The sequence below is a fragment of the Trachurus japonicus genome, chromosome 13 (genome assembly GCF_045865225.1).
Source record: "Trachurus japonicus isolate A0001 chromosome 13, Traja_1.0".
NCBI lineage: Eukaryota > Metazoa > Chordata > Actinopteri > Carangiformes > Carangidae > Trachurus > Trachurus japonicus.
Window position 1 is genome coordinate 37,544,423 of NC_140919.1, and position 22,974 is coordinate 37,567,396.

Below are 22,974 nucleotides of genomic sequence, written 5' to 3' on the forward strand. Positions count from 1 at the left end.
CACACATAGAGTAACACACCTGGTCTGCCAAAACCAATAGAAAAAACATTTTTGCTAAGGTCGCGGCAGGGATGGTGCAAGCACTGAGAAAATAAACTTTTTACTGTACAAGGCTGAAGATAATCACCAGTCCAACCAGTGCTGTGAGAAAAAAAAAAGGCTTTTTCCTGTCTCAGTGTTGGAAGGACGAGGACAATGACACCCCCCTCCTCCTCCTCCCCATGCAGAGAGAAGTGAGGAGTATTATAAGAGATGTTGCACCGGCAGAACAAAAATGACGTGCAAAATAAGAAAAAGGACACTCGCTATTGAGAAATTTAAACAGTCCAGCTCTTTTTTTTTTCCACAGGGGGAAACATCTCCTCAAACGACGAATGTTTAGAGTGAATTAGCGACTGATGGAAGATTATTGTGATGTGTGGGAGTGGGAGGCGAGAAAAGATGCAAGCAGAGATCGGGCGGCTACACAGAAAAGCACAAGCAGATGGGTTGAGAATGAAGATAGCAAAGTCGGAAAAAAAGTGGCTGTTTTCAGGTACTTGAATGGCTTTTGAAGGTTGTGAGTCTTGAAGGAAAAGCAACCTGGGTCAAAGGTCACTAAGAAGCAGGTAGAGATGGCTTCCAAGGAGGGAAAGTGGTAGTAGTAGTAGTAGTGTCGGGGGTTAAAGTAGGTAGGTGAGCACACTACAAGGCTTTTATGAGGCCTCTGGGAGCCTCGGTGTCGTGCAGGTTAGAGAGCACTACCACGGGAAGGCTTGCTGTAAGGGGGTCACACCTTATTAGGACAATAAAAAGGGCACACGAGAGCGATGGCTTCCAGTTAAGTGCCTAAAATCATGACAAGTAGTAGTGGGTTTGTTTTTGCAAACTTCGGTGAGTGCACTTTGCTCGGCTCAGACATCAGAAGGCGTTCTTTATAATCGGCCCAAGCTCTAACGTCCTGGAATCAAGATTGAATGCAAAAATATTCAGTTGTAAATGTTCACTTGCTTTTTTCACTACGAGTATTGTTGTCCACACAGAGTGGCAGGCTGCCGCTTTCCACACAGAGGGACGGTGGCGTCCAAGTTCTGGCCCTCCATGTCCATGTCCATCAGGTTTGGTCGTGCGGCGCTGGCGGTGCTGGCGCTGCTGTCCCCCGAGCCCAGCGGGCTGTCGCAGCTGCTGCCCGGCGACGAGCTCAGGGTGCGAGACAGGGAGCCCAGCTTCCAGGGGTCGGCCCTCATCTTGGCCGGGGTGGGCCGCGGCCGGGGGGCAAACTCCAGCGTCTTGGGTCTCTCCAGGGGGCTGATGAGGCAGAGAGGAGCTGGGTCGGGGATCGGTGGAGCCGGGGCTTTACGCCGATGAGGGACCGGGAAGAGGGCGGAGGGGTTGGGGAGGCGGGGGATGTCTAGGGTGTCCTGCGTACCTGAGGAATCACAGAGAGAAGAGTGAAGAAAAACTGTTTAAAGGTGTACAGAAAAGAAAACTGAATTTGAGTCCACTCTGGATCATAAAATTAATGTAATAACTCATCTATCAGACGTTGTAGGCCAAACTTCCAAAATTCTATTTTTGAGTAAATCCAGGATGAAAGTGTGTATTTTTTTTTTCACATTGGATAACGCAGGGGCACGGATTATACGTCAGCCTGTACACGATTCACCAGCCACTGATATTGGATCCGTAATCCATCATTCAAACGTCTGAGACACACACACACACACACCGAGCTCGGTCTCGCCCCAAGCTTTGAATATCCCGCCCGCTCGATAACGACCAATCAAATTTGTTTTCCTTACTCGGGTAAACTCGTGTTGCAGCTCGTGACAACTCGGCGCGACAAACAGGACAAACGGCCATTTCTGTACACCTTTAATTGTCAGAAAACTGCTAAATGTTCTCCTGCTCCAAATGTAACGATTAGACGTTTCTTTGTTATATATGACAGTAGATGTAATATCTTTAGGTTTTAAACTGGTATATGTGTATTTCCTGATATTTCGTGGGCAAAGCAATACAAATTGGAAAAATAATGTGTATAATATTGTTAACAGCAGAAAATATTTAACACTAACACTTTATAATAAGTACACACTATTAAGCATCAGTTAAGCATTAATAAATACTGAATTCTTCATATAACACATGAATACTCATTAGTATGTAGTTTATAAATACAGTTAGTGCTTATCAATGATGAGTAAAACATTTTTAACTGTGTTTATAAACTACATACTAATGAGTATTCATGTGTTATAAATCATGAATTCATTATTTAATGCTTAACTAATGCTTAATAGTGTGTACTAGTGTGTGTATCTGTGGGATATAGTTTTTGGACAAAACAAATCATTGATATTTCAAGTTAAACTTCACTTTGCCTACAAAGACTCTCTGTGCTTCCCTGTTATCCCTATTATGTCATGTGTGCTCCTATAAAAGACACTGTGTATCAAACAAGAGCACTAGGTTAAATACAAAGAGGCTAAATTAAACATTGGCGGTGAAATGTCTCAAACGCTGAATAAATATTCGAGATAAAATAAATGGTAGAAAAAAAATCCATAGACTCCTTTAATCTGCAAAGAGCATGCTCTAACTTATTTGTCCTTGTACCTTTGTTTGTAGTGATGTGCGGGGCCCCTGGCGGAGGAGGCATGGGCATGCTCCCATCTGACGGGGTCCTGCGGTGCCCCAGAGTCTGGGCTCGGGGTCTTATGGCCCCGTCCGAAGGGGTGCGTCGGTGTCCTCTGTTCAGGGCCATGGCTGCAGACACGTGGGTGGGCGTGAGCGACTGGTTGGGCTCCTTCTTGAAGCTCTCTGCCCGCAGGTCCAAGAGCGGGTTCAGGGCCGGAGCTGGAGGCGCCGCCGGCGTTTTGACCCCCATCATCGGGGTCAGGGGGTACTCGTCTGGGTCGGAGGGGAGGAGGGACTTTGTGGAGTTGCAGTCGGACAGGGACGACAGAGAGAGGAGCGTAACCGAGGGAGAGGGGTCCATGCAGGGCAGCGTGGAGTCGTGATGTCTGGACAGGGAGAGGGAGAGGTTCCTGCTGGGTGGGGACGTGCTGCGGCGGAAGCGTCCCGTCCGCTGAAAGAGACCCTCCTTCTTCTTACGCTGCTCCTCTCTGAGGTCCTGCTCGTCCTGCAGCACCTGACAACAACAACATCATCGGGCCAGATTGAAATAAAAGCAGTCCGTTTCCAGAATAACTGGCACTATTTGTTAAAGATTTATCATTTTCTCATATATTAGCATTTAAAAAAAAAACATGTAGATTTTAGATTCATGACAAAACAGCAGAAAAAAACAAAACTAACACACATAACTACTGTAATCCAGGAGGGTTTTTGTGAAGATGACAGCAACCATGATCTTACAACAGCCTCATATCTAATAGATGATAAAGCACAGAACTCAAACAAAGGCGTCAGGGCTCAAAACTTAAGAGTGTGAATATTTCAATAAGGCCAACAAATTACACAGTGTATTCAGTTTGTACCGCTCCAGTTCCCATTAGGGAGAATGGGAGAGGAAATAAAGTGATGCTCTAATCTTGGTTAGATCACTATAACAATAGGCAGAGACTTTCTGCTAGCAGGTGGGATAGTTCATTTTGTTCATAGGCACCAGAGCTGTTGATATAGTGACTCAGTTCATACATTTTGCTGTGTCTGGTGTAGTTACTGTAATAAAGCTGCAGTGAGACCAGTTTGGGATATTTTGACCTGCTAACTTGTGAGTTGATTAAATTTTTTTTTATATTTTTCATTTGATTCTTGAACACTGTGATAAATCAGATACAGGACAAGATTCTTCCATTGATCTTCTCACTGCACACTGTGAATCTGCTGTGGTGTAAGACCCGTGCTGCTGGAAACTGTCCACGCAGACCTTGGTCGCTGCTGACTCAACAGCAAAGCACATTTCCTGCTGATAATTTTGCAGCTCGTTCATGCGGCAAACATCCTGCTCTATTTCATTCCAGTGGTGATCTATTGGTTGGAGATCTGGAGAGAGCGGCTGCTGTGTGATTTGAGTTACTACTGCACGTCATGGCGGCGTGCTGTGGGACCGAGGTGCATTATCCTGGTGGAAGTATTTATCTGAGAAAGGGCTGACTGTGGCCGTGAAGGGATGCACCTGATCAGCAACAAATCTGATTATAAGAGGCCTAATCGGATCAAAGAAAACACGATTAAACACTACCTGCTTGACTCCAGGCAGATTCATGCTGTTCACACTCAGTGTAAGTGACTGTCTGCAGGGGAACTGTTTGAGTAAAGACCGCAGCTAACAACTAAAGTGAATAATGAATGTAGCTACGATTGAAGATAGCAGTTGCTTTTCAGCACACTTCAATACTCTGTATCTTGTCGGATTCATTTTGTTTGCAGACAGGGAAACAAAATAAAAGAGATAAAATAAAGCAAATTACACAGTTGAACAGTGCAACACCTTCAGGGCAGATTGGTAGTTACAGTGTGTTGCTATAGTGAAATGAGCAGATAGGGTGTGGCTAGCTGGTTAGCGTGTTAGTCACATAAGTTGTGTTTGTCTTTGTTAACATTGGCGTGTCCTTGTGTCTTGATGAGTAAAGGAATAAAGTTTCATTTTTTCTATATGGCGAGTAAACAGCTGTGTATGCTAACATTACAGTAGCTGTGTAGTAATAGCAAAAACATTGCTTCTTTAATGCTCTGGCCTCTTTGTCCTGGTGGTAAGATTTGATTTGTGTGTATAGATAGTTATGTCGGAATTTATAGTTTTGTGTGCTTATAGTTATTCCGGATTTGTTTCTAGCATTTACTGGGATGAAGGATAGATAATAAAGGTGAATTTCCCTCTTTGTTTCTATTTGAGGACCTGTCCAGTGTGTACCCTGGCCCCAGCCTACAGTATGTCAGCTAAGACCAGCTCCAAACTCCCCCCTGACTCCGCAATGATACGCAATATTGTGGATGGATGTTTCATTCTCTTCTATAAAGAGACATTCGGGTATTTTTCAGTCCTCTTATTCTTATAACTGTGGTTAAAATTTTCATTTATCACTTCCACTGTAGAGAATTTGGAAAATTATACTTGACCAATCAAAATAAAGTTAAACTTCACATGAATCACTTTGAACATCTGATATCTAAACTCCCATTCCTCTCCCTACTACTTCAAGTTTGACATAATGTTTCTCTCAGTTTATTTTACCTGCAGTTTTCCCAGCTGCAGCAGGTCTTGTCCGAGGGCGACAGACGCGAGCAGAGAGGCACAACCCAACAACAACATATCACTCTTCTTCCTCTGGTTGCAGCGACGAAGGGAGTCCTGGTAGCTCACACCCACCCCCAGGCCTCCAGGGCCTTGACAGGAAGCTGCATTAGACGCTCCAACAGCAGGTATCATGTTGGGCCCCAGGCTGCCCCACAGAGACCCCGAATCCTCCACAGCCCCGTTACTGCTGGTCTCTGAGGGCAGCAGGGACCCCGGTGACTCCTCGAACTCACAGCACTCCTCTGTTAAGGAGGAAAACAATGTGTTAAGATGTGGTATACATTAGGGATGGACTGTTTTTTTGTCATGTGAAAAATGGGTAACACTTTACAATAAGGGTCCCTTAATTAACGTTAGTTAGTACATTATTAAGCATTAATATATAAACTATGTGTTAATTAATGCTGAGTAATGCATACATAATGATAACTATTACATTATTCAACTTTTATTATTACTTAATAATTTAGTAACTAACTTTGAGTAGTATATTAATTAACTGCTTACTAATAGGCTACATTAATTAATGTGTTTCCTAATCCTAAGTAATACATAGATTGTTAATATATCTGTAAACAGTTAATTAATGCTTAATAATGTACTAACTAACGTTAATATAAGGGACCTTTATTTTAAAGTGTTACCGAAAAATGTAATGCTCACCCATTTCATTCAGACTGGAGAAGCCAGCCGTCATCGGAGCATGTTTGGGGGATTTACCCAGATTTGGTGCACTGGATGACCAAACTTTGCATCCCTCACCCAGTGACTTCAGCCTGAAACAGAGACATATTGCATTCAAACTAGGTTTCCAATTTTTCTACAGTCAAAACAAATTATCCATTATCAAATTTAGGGATTGCAGCTACACTGCAGATAAAAAACTGGTTGGTAAGTATATTATCAACGTACTTTTCCTCCCCACCAACCCTCTCTCTCTGGTGGGTGGAGCTTGGTCCCCAGGTGCGTCCTTTCTTCTTGTTGGTCGTCAGGTCTTCCTTCTTACACACAGCGCTGCGTCCCCACGTCTTACTGCCGTCGCTCGGTGTCACTGAGAGACAGTGCAAAGCATATCACATACATTTTCCCATACAGTGCAATACACGACTACCCTAAATCAGTTAAGTCAAGTTCTTCATGTCCTCGTAAAAAATGTCTGGAGAAGCATTTAATACAGAAGAAAATGCTCCTATGTTACTAAGCTCATTCAATTAAAAATGTTGCGTAATTTCTACTTGCTAAGATATTTGAAACTGATTTACATGGTTATTGTATCATCTATTTTGTCCTTGATTTATTTCAATCTGCATTTTTGTTTGTGTGCTTGTTTGGGATCATTGGCAGCTGCACTTCAGGAAGTCAACATTGATCACATTCAAGTGATGCTGATGTATGGGGAGGCTGATTTCAATCCAGATAGAAAGCCTCAATCTTTTCTCATGCACAAACTCAAAATAAATAGTCACATCAGCAGCACTTCAGTGGCTTTTCACTAGTCACTAGTCTGTGTACTTATTTTTAGATGTACACTTCAAAACAAAACTTGACACAAAAAAGTCAACCATTTGATATGGACCCGGATGAATCTCATTGTTTTCAGATTACTTTCTCCTTCTGAGTGTAGCTATGCACTCACGTCTGATGGCTCTGAGTCGGGGTATGACCCCCGGGCTGGCAGGAGGGGTGGTGCTCTCACTGCCCTGGGTCTTCCTCTTGTCCACGCTGGGAGACGCCTGCACTGTGATCTTGTGCTCGAAACCTGCAGCACAAAAAAGGAAAAATGTGTCATTTTTAATTAAAACCATTTTGACCTTCATTATAACACCGGGGCTCCACGAGGGTTTCAAGTGTCAACCACAGACTGCAACGTCAACATCTGCAACAGTGATTTAGTACGTGTGTCTTCTTGCTCTCACTGAGCCAAGAACTAACTGTACTCTTCATGTAAACAACATCTTTAAGTACTATCCTTTTGGAAAATTGTTGTAAGAAGACTGTCTGTTATGCTGAATGTTTCAATCCCATGTTCTCCAGTCACTTTGTTGTTGAATGATTTTTCTGGTCTGAACTTGTCCATTAGACAACGCCGGTGCCTTCTGCTATATATTCAGATGTATATAATGAATTTATGTTTTGTTTCTGTTATTTTTTGTTGTTGTTGTTGTTGTTTGTTAGTGGTTTTTTCATTCTTTCTTTTTCGTCTTTTCAAGATGCTTGTTTGTTTGTGTTTGTTTGTTTGTTTTTTATTATATCTTTGTTTTTGTTGTTCTACTGGATTGATATAGAAAAAAATTATTTAAAAAAATTGATCACAAAAAAAAAACAACATCTTTAAAGCAGAAGTAAGCGATATTTTTGTGTTAATATAAGTCTTAAATAGTTATATCTTCCGACAGCAATCACTTACATAGAGTGTTTGGTCTGAAACACGGGTCTGTCAGTCCCTCTGCTCTGCTCTGAGCCGAGGAGAAAACTTTCCTCGTATCCTACAATTTTTATCCAATGAGGAGAGAGAACGGCATGCAGGGCTGTGTGTGCAGCCAAGGGATGCGCCTGAATGTGGCAACGTAGGGACGAGGACCAATAGATCCATGACGAGGGCGGGGGCTGCTAACTCCATCGGCTGGCAAGACGTTATGGTGCGTTCAGGGCAGCCCGTAACTCGTGTTTTTCCGACCTGTGAAGTCGTACCAGTTCGATCTGGTACGAGTTCACGGGTCAGAAGTTACGAGTGTCCGTTATAGTGACTTTCACAGGTAAAACAGGTCGGAAAAACACGAGTGGGTTGCCTGGAACGCTACAAAGTCGTAAGTCGTGACTTGAAGCTGTAATTTACGGTTTCAAAAGCCTGCCTGGAACGCAGCATTAGCCAAAACGACCGGATCGCTTACTTCTGCTTTACGTGTAATTCAAATAAGTTGGATGATACACAGGCCTGATTCATCAGATTTGACCAAACTGCAGTTCCTGGTTTCACCCACCAGAGGGCAGACTGATGCAGTTGCTGTCCCGGCCCAGCTTCAGTAATCTGCTCTTCTTGAAGTGGCCCTTCCTCTTCTTCACGCTGGGTTTCTCCTGGTACATCTGGTGGATGATGATGTTCAGCTCTCGCTCCACGATGTCGATCTCCCTCTCGGCCAGCTCCTGCTCTCTCCTCCTCAGCTGCTCCTCCTGCTCCCTCTGCTCCTCGGCCGCTCGAGCCAACGCCTCCTCCCAAGATCTCAGCTCCTGAGGAGGAGAGGAGAGGAGAGGAGAGGAGAGGAGAGGAGAGGAGAGGAGAGGAGAGGAGAGGAGGAGAGGAGAGGAGAGGAGAGGAGAGGAGAGGAGAGGAGAGGAGAGGAGAGGAGAGGAGAGGAGAGGAGAGGAGAGGAGAGGAGAGGAGAGGAGAGGAGGAGAGGAGAGGAGAGGAGAGGAGAGGAGAGAGGAGAGGAGAGGAGAGGAGAGGAGAGGAGAGGAGAGGAGAGAGGAGAGGAGAGGAGAGGAGAGGAGAGGAGAGGAGGGGAGAGGAGAGGAGAGGAGAGGATGTTGTTAGTCTTGCAGCATCTCTTCTAACACCTCTTGAGCTCATTCTAATTATCAGAAACACCTGAGAGAGATTTTAAAAAACACTCTAATGAAATGGAGGTGTGGACTGCACTATATTTAGATTAAGATATTAATTCATTCAGCCTTCTGCTAATCAACAACTAAAACTGTATTTTATAGAGGGGGTTTTCAATGAGCATCAGTGTAATTAGATGATAAATGGTAATAAATCTAATTGTATTTGAGGCAAAGTAAAGAAACTGAAGCCCCTATGAGTGTTGTGCTATTGTCTGTTATGGGTTATTACTGTTATTGATATTGTCATATTATTATATTGTTATGTTATGTAGGATACTGTTGTAGTTGCTTGAGGTGTAGCAACGCTAAATGATTAGGTAAATTGATTAAATGGAAAAGCACTCTCACAGGTAGGAGGCTGGAAACAAGATGACTGACGTGTCAAAGTAATTGCCTATTAATATCCTGTCAATCTTGTGATTATTTAAGATCTAATTTACAACAAAGCATCATCATCATTTATAAAACGATCACATGCAATAATCTTGCAACAAAGCACAAATACCCAATCTGTACTTCAGTCCACCACTGCTGAGCTACCGTCCATACAGTATGTCAATGCAGTCTGATGTCTGATCTCTGTTTTCACACCCCTCACCTTCTCTTTGGCCCTGAGCTCATCGAACATCTGCTGGATCTCCAGCCTCCAGTCTTCCTGTAAGGAGTGGAACGACTCCAGAGGCATCTGGAACATGGACGACTGCTCGATGGCCAGAAGTCGTCTCAGGATGTTCGTGAACGAGGGCCGGCTGTGGGGGTTCGGGCTCCAGCACTCTGCGGGACGAGAGACATGGGAGTGAGGTTTTGAATTGTGATAACAACAAAACCTCCTGGTCATTCCATCTATCAATAAAAAATCAGCTGGTGGCAGGGCCTTCTCCTACCGCACTCCATTTTTTATGGAACGGCCTCCCACAAGATATCAGAAACGCCACATCCATCGCAATTTTTAAATCCCGTCTTAAAACGTACCTTTTTACCCAATACTTTGATTAAACTAACTTATTTTAGTATTTTTCTCTGGTTTTACTATTGTTTTATTGACTGTCATTATTGTAAACAAACTTTTAACTGTTTTATCTTTTTCCTCTGGTGTTTCTTCGAATGGTTTTTTATTTATCTGTTGTTATTATTGTACTTGTTTTTATTGGAAAGTGTATTGAGACGATGTACCATGGTGATTTTGCACTTTAAATAATAAATTGATTGATTGATTGATTGATTGATTGATTGATAACAGGTGATTTCAGGGGTAAGTAACAGGTATTATGAATTTTATAGCCCCAAATCAGACGCCTATGATACAAAGACGATTTATTGGAGGTTATGGAGAGGGACTTTAATCATTCCCAGTGTCTGAGAAAAGGGAAGTCAGCCAAAGATGTTCAGACCCAATATTGAACCGCAGATTCAGAAGGAGCAACGCAGACTCTTTGCTACTACAAGGCCACCCGGGAGGTCACGGGAGTTCACCCATCCAGTTCACATGAGCTTTGTGGACTTGGGGACGGCCCATTGATCCTGTTAGTGATTTTCATGGGCAGCCAGGGGGGGGGGGGGGGGGGGGTGAGTCCAGTTTAGGGACTTCCACATCACTTCTCCTGATTTGAAGACAGTGTGTGCATGGTTGTGACTGTGGAACAGGACAGCGGACTCCACTTATGTTTTTCTTTCTCATACTAAACCAAAGACGTCAAGTCCATCAGCTCATTAGATCCTGTGTTAATCTTCATGAGCAGCTCTAAAATATTTAGTTTCATTCAAAGAGGCTCAGTAATTTCCAAACATTTGGGGCTGAATCAAAATAAACAATGTCCTGTTGATTGTAATGTAGCACCATATTTTCCAGTAAGGTGACCCACTGGTGTGTTTTTCTAGTTTGTGGGCAACAATGGAGCTCTGTGGCACAAAGCTTTAGCTTCACTGATAATACTGTACATATGACAAAAGACCAGAGTGTAATAATGAACATATCCTAATGAATAATAAATAGGCTTAAGTCTAAACACAACATGCAGTCAATATAATACACAGCAGACTGAACCATTAGTTGTTGGTCTGGATATTTTTCTCTCTTTTTTTTTTCCTGGCAGCAGAGACAGCAACAGGAGAAGTGGAAGAGAGCAAGATGGGACAGCATATGGCAGCCATCATGAGCCAAACCCTGACTGACAGTGTTACAGAAACATGGTGCACACCTACAATAATCTGCTGAGCCGCAGACAGACCAGCGCTGTCTGTCCAACGCTAAAAACCAACCACACTACAGCCATAATCATCTACTACAAGTCTGACACAAAGGCAGAGGACAGAAGCCGAGAGTCGTCTCACGGGCTAAAAACAGTTTTCTTTACCAGGTAACGTTTTTATTTATTGAGGTAGATAAATTAGCATAAAAAGTGTTGGGGAGGGGGGAGAGAAGATGAAAGTGAGATGATGACAGGAGTAAACAGAGTGTAGTGAGCAGCGCGGGATGACAAAGGACAGATTAACGGATGAACATGGATCAGATGAAGTGGAGTGGAGGGAGGGGGGTGAGGATGAAAAGAGCTTTAAGAGGAGGGGAGGAGGGGGGTTGTGGAGGGGACAACTAAAGTTTGTTACTGGGCTGACAGTTTAAGAAACAGCATTTTTTTTATATTAGATATAAAACCTGGTGTGCAGCATACCCACATAAAAACAGAAGTAGCTTAAGAATAAGCACATAAAGTCAATTTCAATAAGGCAGCAGGTGTGTGTTTAAACAGAGATGACCTGAACTGTGAAACAAGAGCCAGTTAATACTCTACCACTGTTAAGCGAGCGCTGCAAGGATTATTTGCAAGGTGAAAAGGCAACATCCAGCCCAGGGGAGCTCAGCAGCAAGACTGCAGGAGGATGTAGGCTACTGTATGAAAGGCAACTTAAATAGTGTGGCTTCTCTGAGTTACAGGGGGTCTCGGCGTAGCAGTGTATGTCCATATGACGGTTGCAAATGGATACCAACTGTCTTCGTAACAAAAAGACACACCAAAAAACATCCAAATACCTCCATGCTGCTCGTATGTAATGTCCGTCTTGTATTGAAGCCCCGAAATGCGAAATTGTTCCGAAAAAAATTAAATAAGTCTATATTTCAAGCTTGTTTTGTAGCGGGCGGAAGCTTCTCTTCCCGGTTCATCAAATTTGGATGAACCAGGGTCTGTCCTCTTCCCAGTTCGTCCAAATTTGACGAACCGGGAAGAGGAGCTTCGAGAAGCTTCCGCTACAAAACAAGCTTGAAATATAGACTTATTTAATTTTTTTCGGAACAATTTCGCATTTCGGGGCTTCAATACAAGACGGACATTACAGACGAGCAGCATGGAGGTATTTGGATGTTTTTTGGTGTGTCTTTTTGTTACGAAGACAGTTGGTATCCATTTGCAACCGTTATATGGACATGCACTGCTACGCCGAGACCCCCTGTAACTCAGAGAAGCCACGGAGGACTCTGAAACTTCTCCCAGCCCTTAGTCCACATGAGGGTGAGTAGATAATGAGTGAAATTTCAATTTTGGGTGAACTATCCCTTTAATGAATCTTCATCCATTTTAACTCTTAGTTGTTTTACATTAAAAAACTGTGAGGCTGCACCATCTTGAAGTCTGTGGATGTGTTTTTTGTATCTTCCACAAAGGCAGATGTATCAAGCTGGTTTTTCCAGGACTGAATAATGAACTCCTTACCTCCCAGTAGCTGAGCAAAAGGTTCAGGGCAGGTTGAAGGGATGGGAAGAGTTAACTTGTTCATGGCAACGCCATAAGCTACGGCCAGCGCATCGATCTCCCGGTAAGGAACCTCCCCGGTCAGCAGCTCCCAGAGCAGCACGCCGAAACTACCAGGAGAGGAGAGAGAGAGAAACATGGACAATGTGATGTGTTTCTTCTCCTTTTATGTCACATCCGACACCAACCACAGTCCTCCAACAGGACGACAACGACCACCTATCATCAATAACCACAGCGGAGCAAGAACTGAGTTAGCTCTGCCTGCTGAAGAAGACCATGAAATGCAGTTGAAAGCTAAAAAAAAAAAAATCATGCAACTTAAACCTCATATCAAGAATGTTTTTGTCAACCATAAAATTACCGTTTATTCACTGACAGACTCATTGTTTCTAAATATAAGACTCCCAGGGGGCGTGTTTCTGTGCGAGGGAAATTTGTCCCTAATTTTTCCCTAACAGTTTTGCAGAAAAGAGCATTTTCTGTGCTACACTTCTACTTGTAATGGAAACCTACTATAAATTCACATCTAGGGAATCAAATAATCAGCCAGACAACATTTAAAACAGTCGATTAATTGTTTGAATGAATTCTCAAGCAAAGATGAAGAAAAAGTAAAAAGCCTTCTTTGTCATATACCATTGTCATAAACTGAATATCTGGGATGTAGCCTGTCAGATAAAAGACATTTGAAGTCTTCACCATCCTAATTATTTCTATGTTTCAATTTTTGCAATTTTATCCCACCATGATTGTTGAAAGCAAAATTAAAGAATAATTTCTAAGTATTATTTGATTTCTTATTACTAAAACAAACTTTCAAGCATATTGTATTATTATTATTTTTATTTGATATATATATATATATATATATATATTTATATACAGTATATTCAGTTGAGCACTGTACCTCCAGACATCGCTGCTCTTGGAGAAGAGGGAGAGCTTGATGACCTCGGGGGCCATCCAGGCGTAGGTCCCGGCTGCGCTCATCTTGGTGGTCTGGTGCCACTCTCTGGCCAGGCCGAAGTCTGTGATCTTCAAGGTTTTCCCACTCAGGTCGTCTCGCTCCACCGGCTCCAGAATGAGGACTGAGGAAGAGGAGGCAGAGAGGACAAAGGGACAAAGAACAGCTTGAGTTAAAAGATCAAGAGTCCCCGCTCAACACAAAAACACCAGCCAGACAGAAATACAGAAATACAAAACAGTGTCTGTGTCTTTCAGCTACTGAGACAAGAGGTCAAACTACAGACAGGGAGAAAGTAGAAACACAGACTGCTAAAACAGCTTTTATCAGACATTTAATATTCTTGTATGACAGCTATTTTTTTTAAATGAAGCACCAGAAGCATAATGTTTCTGACTTCCCACATTTTAGTCATTTTATTTCTTAGTTTTTTTTATGACAGTGAGTTGAATATTTTGACAGTTAGTTGAATAAAAGCGGCTGAGCAGAACATTGTTTCTCTAACCTATTTACTGAGGAGTAGAAATAATAAGCAGGTTAATGAATGAAAGCATTTTACAGCCCTTATAGAAGCATTAACACACACAAAGGTGTGTATACTGAATAGGATGGAGATTGTTTACATGGCAAATTGAAGTCTCAGAAGTTTATGTTTTATAGACAAGCATTTATATTCCACAGAAACAGGGGCTTCACTGTATAGTCATGTTGTGTTTCATTCTCAATTTTCCTAAAATTGTGTCCCGATACAAAAACATGGTGAACAACACAGCCATGTTTACAGTACAGGTGTGGTCAGACCAGCGTGCTCTTCAGGTTTCTGCTATAGGGTATAACTACCGGTCCGTGTGTCTTTGTGGGTCATTTCCATACAGTGACACTCATTTCAATGTATACATGTTAATGTTAGCCTATCGCCTGCGTCTGCCTCTATTTCTCTCTCTCTCTCTCTTCCATGTACCCTGTATGTACGACTTCCTCCTTCATTTCCGTGTGAGCGCTGGCTATGGAAATATTTAGAGTGTACACAGTTCAGAAGCACTGGGAGCCAGGTGGGGGTTGCTTTCTCTCTCTCTCTCTCCCTCACTCACTTATCTACAGGCGTATGCAAAGGGTGGCGGAGAGAGGCTGCACACACAGCGGTGTCTTTGTTTACACACACATGCACTCCAGCACACACACACACACACACACACACACACACACACAGACAACCTTTCACGTGATAAAGGTGTGTCTCTCGGAGCTTTGCTGTATCCATAAACTCACTGGAAGACCAGTTTCAGTGATAAAGAATTGATCTCAGGTCAGTCTGCTGATGTTTATAAAGCCAGGAAGCACTTAGGTAACAAGAAACTATCAATGCTGTATGATAAAAAAAAAGATAATCAATTACAAGTAAATGTAATGCAATTTACTGTAAATGTTTACAAAAGGTCCCCATCAGAGTGTTAAAGCAGAAGTAAGCGATATTTTTGTGTTAATATAAGTCTTAAATAGTTATATCTTCCGACAGCAATCACTTACATAGAGTGTTTGGTCTGAAACACGGGTCTGTTAGTCACTCTGCTCTGCTCTGAGCCGAGGAGAAAACTTTCCTTGTATCCTACAGTTTTTATCCAATGAGGAGAGAGAACGGCATAAAGGGGCAGTCCTCTCTGTGTGTGCAGCCAAGGGATGCGCGTGAATGTGGTGACGTAGGGACGAGGACCAATAGATCCATGACGAGGGCGGGGGCTGCTAACTCCGTTGGCTGACAAGACGTTATGGTGCGTTCAAGGCAGCCCGTAACTCGTGTTTTTCCGACCTGTGAAGTCGTACCAGTTCGATCTGGTACGAGTTCACGGGTCAGAAGTTACGAGTGGCCGTTATAGTGACTTTCACAGGTAAAACAGGTCGGAAAAACACGAGTTACGGGTTGCCTGGAACGCTACAAAGTCGTAAGTCGTGACTTGAAGCTGTAATTTACGGTTTCAAAAGCCTGCCTGGAACGCAGCATTAGCCAAAACGACCGGATCGCTTACTTCTGCTTTAAGTTATAATAGATTATACTGGATATTATTACTGCTGATGCATTAACATGTGAGCAGTATTTGACTGGTTCAGCAGGTTTAATCATTTATATTGTATCTAAATTATGTGTTGATTAATCACTTCATAATAATCATTCAATCACTTTCAGCAAAAAAAAAAAGTTAAATGACTGAATGACCAATTTATCATCTCATGACCCCTTCGATTTATCTTGTGACCCTTAGGTTGGTAATCAATGGACTGAACAATTAAACTGTATTTAAACCGGCTCCAACCTGCACCTGAACTTTTACTGAGAGCTGTTCATTTATATTGTGATATTGGTATTTTTACGTTTCAAAACCAAAGAGTTAATAGAAACTGAGTGAAAGAGTGAGTGGGTGAGTGAGTGATTTAAACCAAACATTTTGTTAATTAATAGAAAAAAATAATGAGCAGTTTAATCCACCAAAAAATCATTCAGTTGCTGCTTCTATTCAGCTGTTGAATGTATTACAGTAAAATGTGTTATTAGCTGATCACATTTTTTGTTTCGCTTTTATCTGCAAAATAAAGAGTGACATTAGCTGTCAAATGAATGTTGTAAAATAATAATAATAAGTAGTGTATCTCATTTTAAAATAGAGGAGAGTAGAAGAATATGAATTTGAACAGGAAAGTCAACTTGTACTATAGAAACTGTAACTTTCCACCACTATGCTCAGGTAATGTGACTGCATGTCCAGTCTCCAGACAAGGATTCAAGGATTAAGTGCGGGCTGCTGACAGTGATAATAAGCCACCATCATCCTCCTCCAGCCGACTTTTCTATTCTGATACTGTTGTCTCTGTGAGGGACAGCTGTCTCCTCAGGACTAACTCTCTCTCTCTAACTCTCTCTCCCTCTCCCCCTCTCTCCCTCTCTCTCTGTGTCTCTAAAGAAGGAGAAGATGGAGCCAGACAGACTCAGAGAGCACCAGAGTTCAGGATGTGTTTGCATGACAAGATGGGTGTGTCCTCCTCCTCGCGGGCTACCTGCTCTGCTCTCGGTTTGTTTGGTGTGTACAAACATGCGGGGGCTGGATGGAAGGACGCGAGGCCTGTAGGTTGGAGAGAGCAGGGTGGAAACAGAGAGGAAAGGAAAAGGCTGGTGACAGAGGAGGGAGAGAGAGAGAGAGACGACTGAAACCGAATGGACGCCTGTTTACAGAAACTGAACCTGTGAGGGAAGCAGCACACCCACCTGCTCCCACTCTGACTCGCTTCCTGATGTAATTAGAACGTCATGGCGTTACTTTCGCACCCCCAGACCGTCTCCGTGCTGCTGCTTAAAGGGATAGTAGCATTTTTTTTTAAAAAGTGGGGTTGTATGATCTACAAATAGCCCCTAAGTACTTTAATTGCAGTAGAAGACTCTCTGCACTCCTCCCGTTAGCAACACCAGCCCATAGCCCTGCCCAGAGATTTGCAACATACATTGTTGTGAATGGACCCAAAGAAACGGCCTATTTTCGTGGCCTAAAAGAGGTTTTACATGAAAAAAATTCCACAGTTCCATTGTTCGCTATAATGTAATTTTTTCCAGCCCTTCAAAGTGCAGGAAAAACGCAGTTTTTATTTGGACCTAACCAACTGCTGATCGGCGGGCGCTAACCCTGGGCGGAGGGATACGTAAGTTGGTTAGGTCCAAATAAAAACGGTGTTTTTCCTGCACTTTGAAGGGCTGGAAAAAATTATATTATAGCGAACAATGGAACTGTGGAATTTTTTTCATGTAAAACCTCTTTTAGGCCACGAAAATAGGCTGTTTCTCTGGGTCCATTCACAACACTGTATGTTGTAAATCTCTGGGCAGGGCTATGGGCTGGCGTTGCTAACGGGAGGAGTGCAGAGAGTCTTCTACTGCAATTAAAGTACTTAGGGGCTATTTGTAGATCATACAACCCACTTTAAAAAAATGCTACTATCCCTTTAACGCCACCTGCGCATGATCGTTCATCTTTGCCACAAGTATTTTTTTTTTTCACGACCGGCAGCATTTCATCCATATGTCAAACACAAAGATCAACATGTTTGTGTACAGCTGGCAGCACAGGAACCTGCAGCGCACTGATACACAAATAACACCCACGAGGGTGTGGGAACCATCACAGCACATTTCATCACAATGACGGAAAAAAAAGTCCTCAAGGATAGTGTGGCTTTTACACAATGCAATGCCAGCGCTGTTGGAAATGTTATCTCAAAATAGAGTCCATATGAGCAAGGACAAGCTCCTGGTTACCACAGTTCTCCATAGCAACATGCTTCATGAGAAATATCTCAGGCCACAGCTTCGTTATCATAAACATAAGAGTGAGAGTTTAGTACTACTGTACAGTTCAATTAGTGATAATTATTCCAGAGGAAAAGCTGCTGCTGCTGCTGCTGCTTAAATGGTTTACTGATCCGGGTCGCTCGTCTGAGACATTAACAAGCTGAACGTCAGAGAGCCACTGAATGAATTTAAACCAGCTAAATAACAAGAGTTAATGGTCATTGTTAAGAAAAAAGACTGTTCTCCCCAATAAAACAAGGCCATTAGTCAGTGGCAGGTTATCATGATATATAGTTACGTTTTATCCATGAAACCTATAACCAATTAGCTTTAGTCCCTTATCAAGGTAGCCTATGACCCTTATTAGTAACCACAGCAATGATGGGTACAGTGTTGTGTTTATTATGGTAGCCATGACAACCAGGATCAGGTACATGTGCCACGATGGGGTCAACATGGGGGACTTGTTGAAAGAAAAACATAATGTGAAATGGATGTTGCCGTAAAGCAACTGTTAAACGAGAATCAGTGTCATTGTTAATGTGTAATGTGTGTTTAAGCGTAAAAGCTTTGTCATGTTTACTATCAGCTAGTCAGCACTTATAGAGCTAAGTATAGCTGATGGAAATGGAAATGTCATTGGTTTCAGGACAAAGTGTGGGACAAATTGAAATTTTGACCTTGTGGTTTGGGGAACATGAAGTCAAGTCGGAGGATGTCAGTGACCATAAATGTCCAACATGCAGAAATACTTCAGTCTGGACCAAAGTGAGCTTATGTGGTGTGAGTTTAACTATCAAATTTAGCTGTTAGACCATTTTTAAATGAGGAAGTTTATTCTTCATTTGCACAGTGAAGTACAGATGATGGAGAAAAAAAGTCATAACACTAACATTTGCCATATCACCATGAGTGTCCAGCATCAAGTGCAGACTTGGAGGGAGCCTGCAGAGTTTAGGGGGCTATGTATGGGCAGAAATATGTGCCACCAGAAACTGAATCTGAATCATTCATATTTGAATTTGAATTGCTGAACTTGAATAATTGAATTGAAAATTTGAATTTGAATCACATAATTTGAAATTGTATTGTTTAATTTGAATCATTGCATTGAAAAACTGTATCTGAATAGTATAATTTGAAATTGAAATCCAATGAAATTTGATCCTCACCAGAGTTGAACCAGTTAAGCACGGCTACACTCTCTACGAGCTCCGAGAGGAGCCAGGCCCGTGTATCTGAGCTCGATTGCTCTTCCTTCATCCTTCAAGTACCCGGATGTCTGAATCTGAAATTGAATCTGAATTTTGAAAACTGAATTTGAATTGTGAGAGAGTTGGATTTTCAGTGAGGATCAAATTTCATTGGTTCAAATGATTCAAATTCAATTTCTGGTGGCACAAGTTTCTGCCCATAGGCTATGTAGGGACGGGAAGTGCAGTGTGAAACTTCACATGTTGCAGTTTTTAGGCACAATCCAGAAAGTCCAATCAGATCCTAGTATTATTGATCATCTGTCAAAAACACCTGCTGACTGGGGTGTGGTTGGTTTTCAGCCCAAACAAGAAGAGTCCCGCAGCAGCTCTGCCCACTGTTGACTTAACCTTTGACCTCCTGTTGTCCGTCCCTCCTCCATCCTTGGACCCTGACCACGGCTGAGTGTTGAGAAATGCCTCTGAGTAACAGTTTAAACACTGACACAGAGGTAATCAGTGAGGCTTTAACCTGACTAAAGATCCTGAAGAGGGTTAGTCAGTGCACTGAGCACAGGTGACATCACAGAGAGGAATGTAGGTCAAAGGTCAAAGGGACGTTTTGTCTGGGTTTGTCTGTCAGAGCCAAAAACAAGCGGTGCAACATGTGTGTCATGTAATAGATACATAGAGTCATAGATTTGTTGCATAATAAACAATAAAATAAAATAAAATAAAATGTGCAAATTACTCAAATACGCTTTTTTTTTAATAAAATGTGGTTTGTGTGTGAATCCTGGTGTTTCACACAAATTCTAATCTTAGGAACTTGATAGATGATGGCATCACCATTATCCTGAAGCACCATGCCACATTTGATGGCGACTTTCTAAAAGGCTGACGCAGCGTACTGTTTTCATAAGGAGCAGCGACAGAGCGAGCAATCAGCCGTTTGGTCACCCGAGCAGTCAGCTGACACCTTTATCCTGTTTGGTCAGCTGATCTGGGATCTCTGCAGGTGGTTCAAACTGTCAGGGCTTAAAGCTACTCTCATTTTTCCTTCATCCGATCTTCAACCTGTGACTTCAGGGACAAGGTTTGATTAAAGCCACGGTGAAGGGAGAGTGAATTATTATTACAGCTAAGTGAGGAGATGCTTTGTGTGAGTTTTGGTTGGAATGTCTGATCCAAGTTTTTTTTGAATAAGACTCATCTTATTAGTTTTTATTTGCAGATTTAACATTTATGAGGAACATATTTGGCTGTTATATTCTGATAGTTCGCAAAATATTGTTTTAATATAACAATAATAATACGTATTAGTTGAGAAATACTTATTTTATTGATGTGTCAGCAGCATTACTATAAGAGGACAAGTCCACATTTAAATATTAATTTTCTCCACATGAAAATGAACGAGAAAATGAAATTTAGTTTGTATGAGAAAACCTGCACTATGTGTAGGCTACTCCTGAACCAGGTGAAAACCACAGCAGAGGGACCTGAACAGATCAAAGTGCTTTAATGGAGGAGAAGCTGATGATGGGGACTCTCCACTGCTGCTGCTGCTGAGAGATAAGGAACTTAACAAATGCAAATCATCTGCACATGACCTATGTTTCTCAGCTGTTCAGCCTTAAGCCTGAACACAGAGGGACACATGAAGCTCGGCCAGTTGCCTTACACTGTTCCTGTTATATTGGCTGCTATTCAGTCTGCTGTGTCATTAACTTGTTGTTATGACAACAAGGGCAGAGGTCAAAGACGGAGACTACAACGCTGGGAAACAGAAGTCAAAGGGATCGTGCCCCTATGATCTTTTTTTCCCCTTTTGTAATTTCACACAGACGTTTTGTGTGATATCTGCTGTTGCTCTCGAAGAAGCTTCCTAAAGTCTGGTGAAGTCCTCAGGATTATCACAGTTTGGGATTTGGGAATACACTTTTTTTTGCATCACAATAAAGTCTAAAATACATGAGTGTTTTTAATAGAGGGAGGGTTTGCTTTGGTCGGATTATAGTCAGTCAAAACTTTGTTAGGCGTACTTTCAAACCTGTCCGTCATTGAGAGAGACAGTGTTTATACACGGATATTTTTAATGGTGTTTAGTGTTGTTACCAGTTGTTCTGTCATATGCAGCTGTGCAACCAATGAAAAAGGAGCTGAAGAGATAAGTTCAAGTTTCAAAGCCTGGCTCCTCCCTAAACTTCACACAGCTGACCAGTCACAGTGTGAGGAGGGTGTGAATGTGGGGTCAGCAGTTTCAGGGAAGTTACCAAAACACAGACCGTCGCTAATCCAATGTGGAACGATTGTGAGGAGAGGGGTCTCTGAGGCTAACCCCAGTTTGACCCATATCCAGCACTGGAAACATCAGTATCAGAGCATCTCATTTCTTTTACTTTATTCTGACCATTTCTATTCAATCTGCCTCTGTAAATCCACTATTAAACAGCTGGAGCAGCCCTTTAAATTCTTTATTCTCTTTTAGGATGAGAGCATCTACGTGTACATATACAACAACACATATAACGATTAATGAAGCACTTCAGGCAGAGCAGTGAAGGCACTTGTATTAGCTGATTGGTACTTTTTCTTATCTGCTGAAGCAGTTCGGTGCAGCTGCAGCTCCCTCCGACAAACTAATCTGTAAGCTGGTTCGACTTCAAATTGTAAACCGTCACTGCTGCTTAAAAAGTAACATTTACTGAGCTCAAGTTGAATCATGAGTTTGCCAATATAAAACTGGATTAAGTCAACTGAACTGAAGGACACAGGAGGTCCAATAAACTCAGGGTGTTAAGTATGAATCTGCACAGTTATCAGAAACTGATTTGCTTTCTTTCTTTTTTTTTAAAGTATATTTTTTGGCTTTTTGCCTTTATTTGATAGCACACAGTAGAGATAGACAGGAAAGGGGGAGGCAGAGAGAGGGGGAATGACATGCAGGAAAGGACTGCCCGACGTGCGATTTGAACCAGGACCGCCTGCGGTGAGGACTCTGTAGCCTCTACATGGGGCGGCCGCTTTACCCACTGCGCCACGCACCGCCCCGATTTGCTTTCTTTCTATATGTTTTCATCTTAAAGAGTTAAGTGTGAACAAAGACATGTGAAGGACCAGGCCTTAGTTATCATCATCAATAAAGACAGTTTGATCATCCTGGAAATAAAACAACACGAGTATAAATACACAGTGTCTAAACTAGACTCACTCAAACAATCTGGGATATCAGTATAAGTTTTGCTTCTTTAAAAGCTGAATGTAATAATGTGTAACTTCTGAAATCATCTGTAGAAATGTAAGTTAAAGCAGAAGTAAGTGATATATTTGTGTTAATATAAGTCTTAAATAGTTATATCTTCCGACAGCAATCACGTACATAGAGTGTTTGGACCGAAACACGGGTCTATCAGTCCCTCTGCTCTGCTCTGAGCCGAGGAGAAAACTTTTCTCGTATCCTACAAGTTTTATCCAATGAGGAGAGAGAACGGCATGCAGGGCTGTGTGTGCAGCCAAGGGATGCGCCTGAATGTGGCGACGTAGGGACGAGGACTGTTATGGTGCGTTCAAGGAAACTCATAACTCGTGTTTTTCCGACCTGTGAAGTCGTACCAGTTCGATCTGGTACGAGTTCACGGGTCGGAAGTTACGAGTGGCCGTTATAGTGACTTTCACAGGTAAAACAGGTCGGAAAAACACGAGTGGGTTGCCTGGAACGCTACAAAGTCGTAAGTCGTGACTTGAAGCTGTAATTTACGGTTTCAAAAGCCTGCCTGGAACGCAGCATTAGCCAAAACGACCGGATCGCTTACTTCTGCTTTAATGGTAAGAGACTGTTTTGCAGTGATCCTATGAGATTTCATTAAGGAAGAATGATTATTTCTCTG

General features: G+C 42.4%; 1 protein-coding gene across 1 annotated transcript in view; it reads right to left on the reverse strand.

Annotated features, from left to right (window-relative positions):
• Positions 1–306: 306 nt before the first annotated feature.
• map3k10 (mitogen-activated protein kinase kinase kinase 10) overlaps positions 307–22,974 on the reverse strand; it is a 39,575-nt gene continuing 16,907 nt past the window's right edge. Inside the window, exons 2-11 of the mRNA XM_085796412.1 lie at positions 13,505–13,685; positions 12,556–12,704; positions 9,447–9,622; positions 8,227–8,473; positions 6,882–7,004; positions 6,158–6,296; positions 5,909–6,021; positions 5,183–5,487; positions 2,599–3,133; positions 307–1,408 (exon numbers count right to left, since the gene is read on the reverse strand). Of these exons, the coding sequence (XP_085652538.1) occupies positions 999–1,408; positions 2,599–3,133; positions 5,183–5,487; positions 5,909–6,021; positions 6,158–6,296; positions 6,882–7,004; positions 8,227–8,473; positions 9,447–9,622; positions 12,556–12,704; positions 13,505–13,685 (2,378 nt within the window). The 3' untranslated portion in view covers positions 307–998. The remainder of the gene's footprint in view (positions 1,409–2,598; positions 3,134–5,182; positions 5,488–5,908; positions 6,022–6,157; positions 6,297–6,881; positions 7,005–8,226; positions 8,474–9,446; positions 9,623–12,555; positions 12,705–13,504; positions 13,686–22,974) is intronic.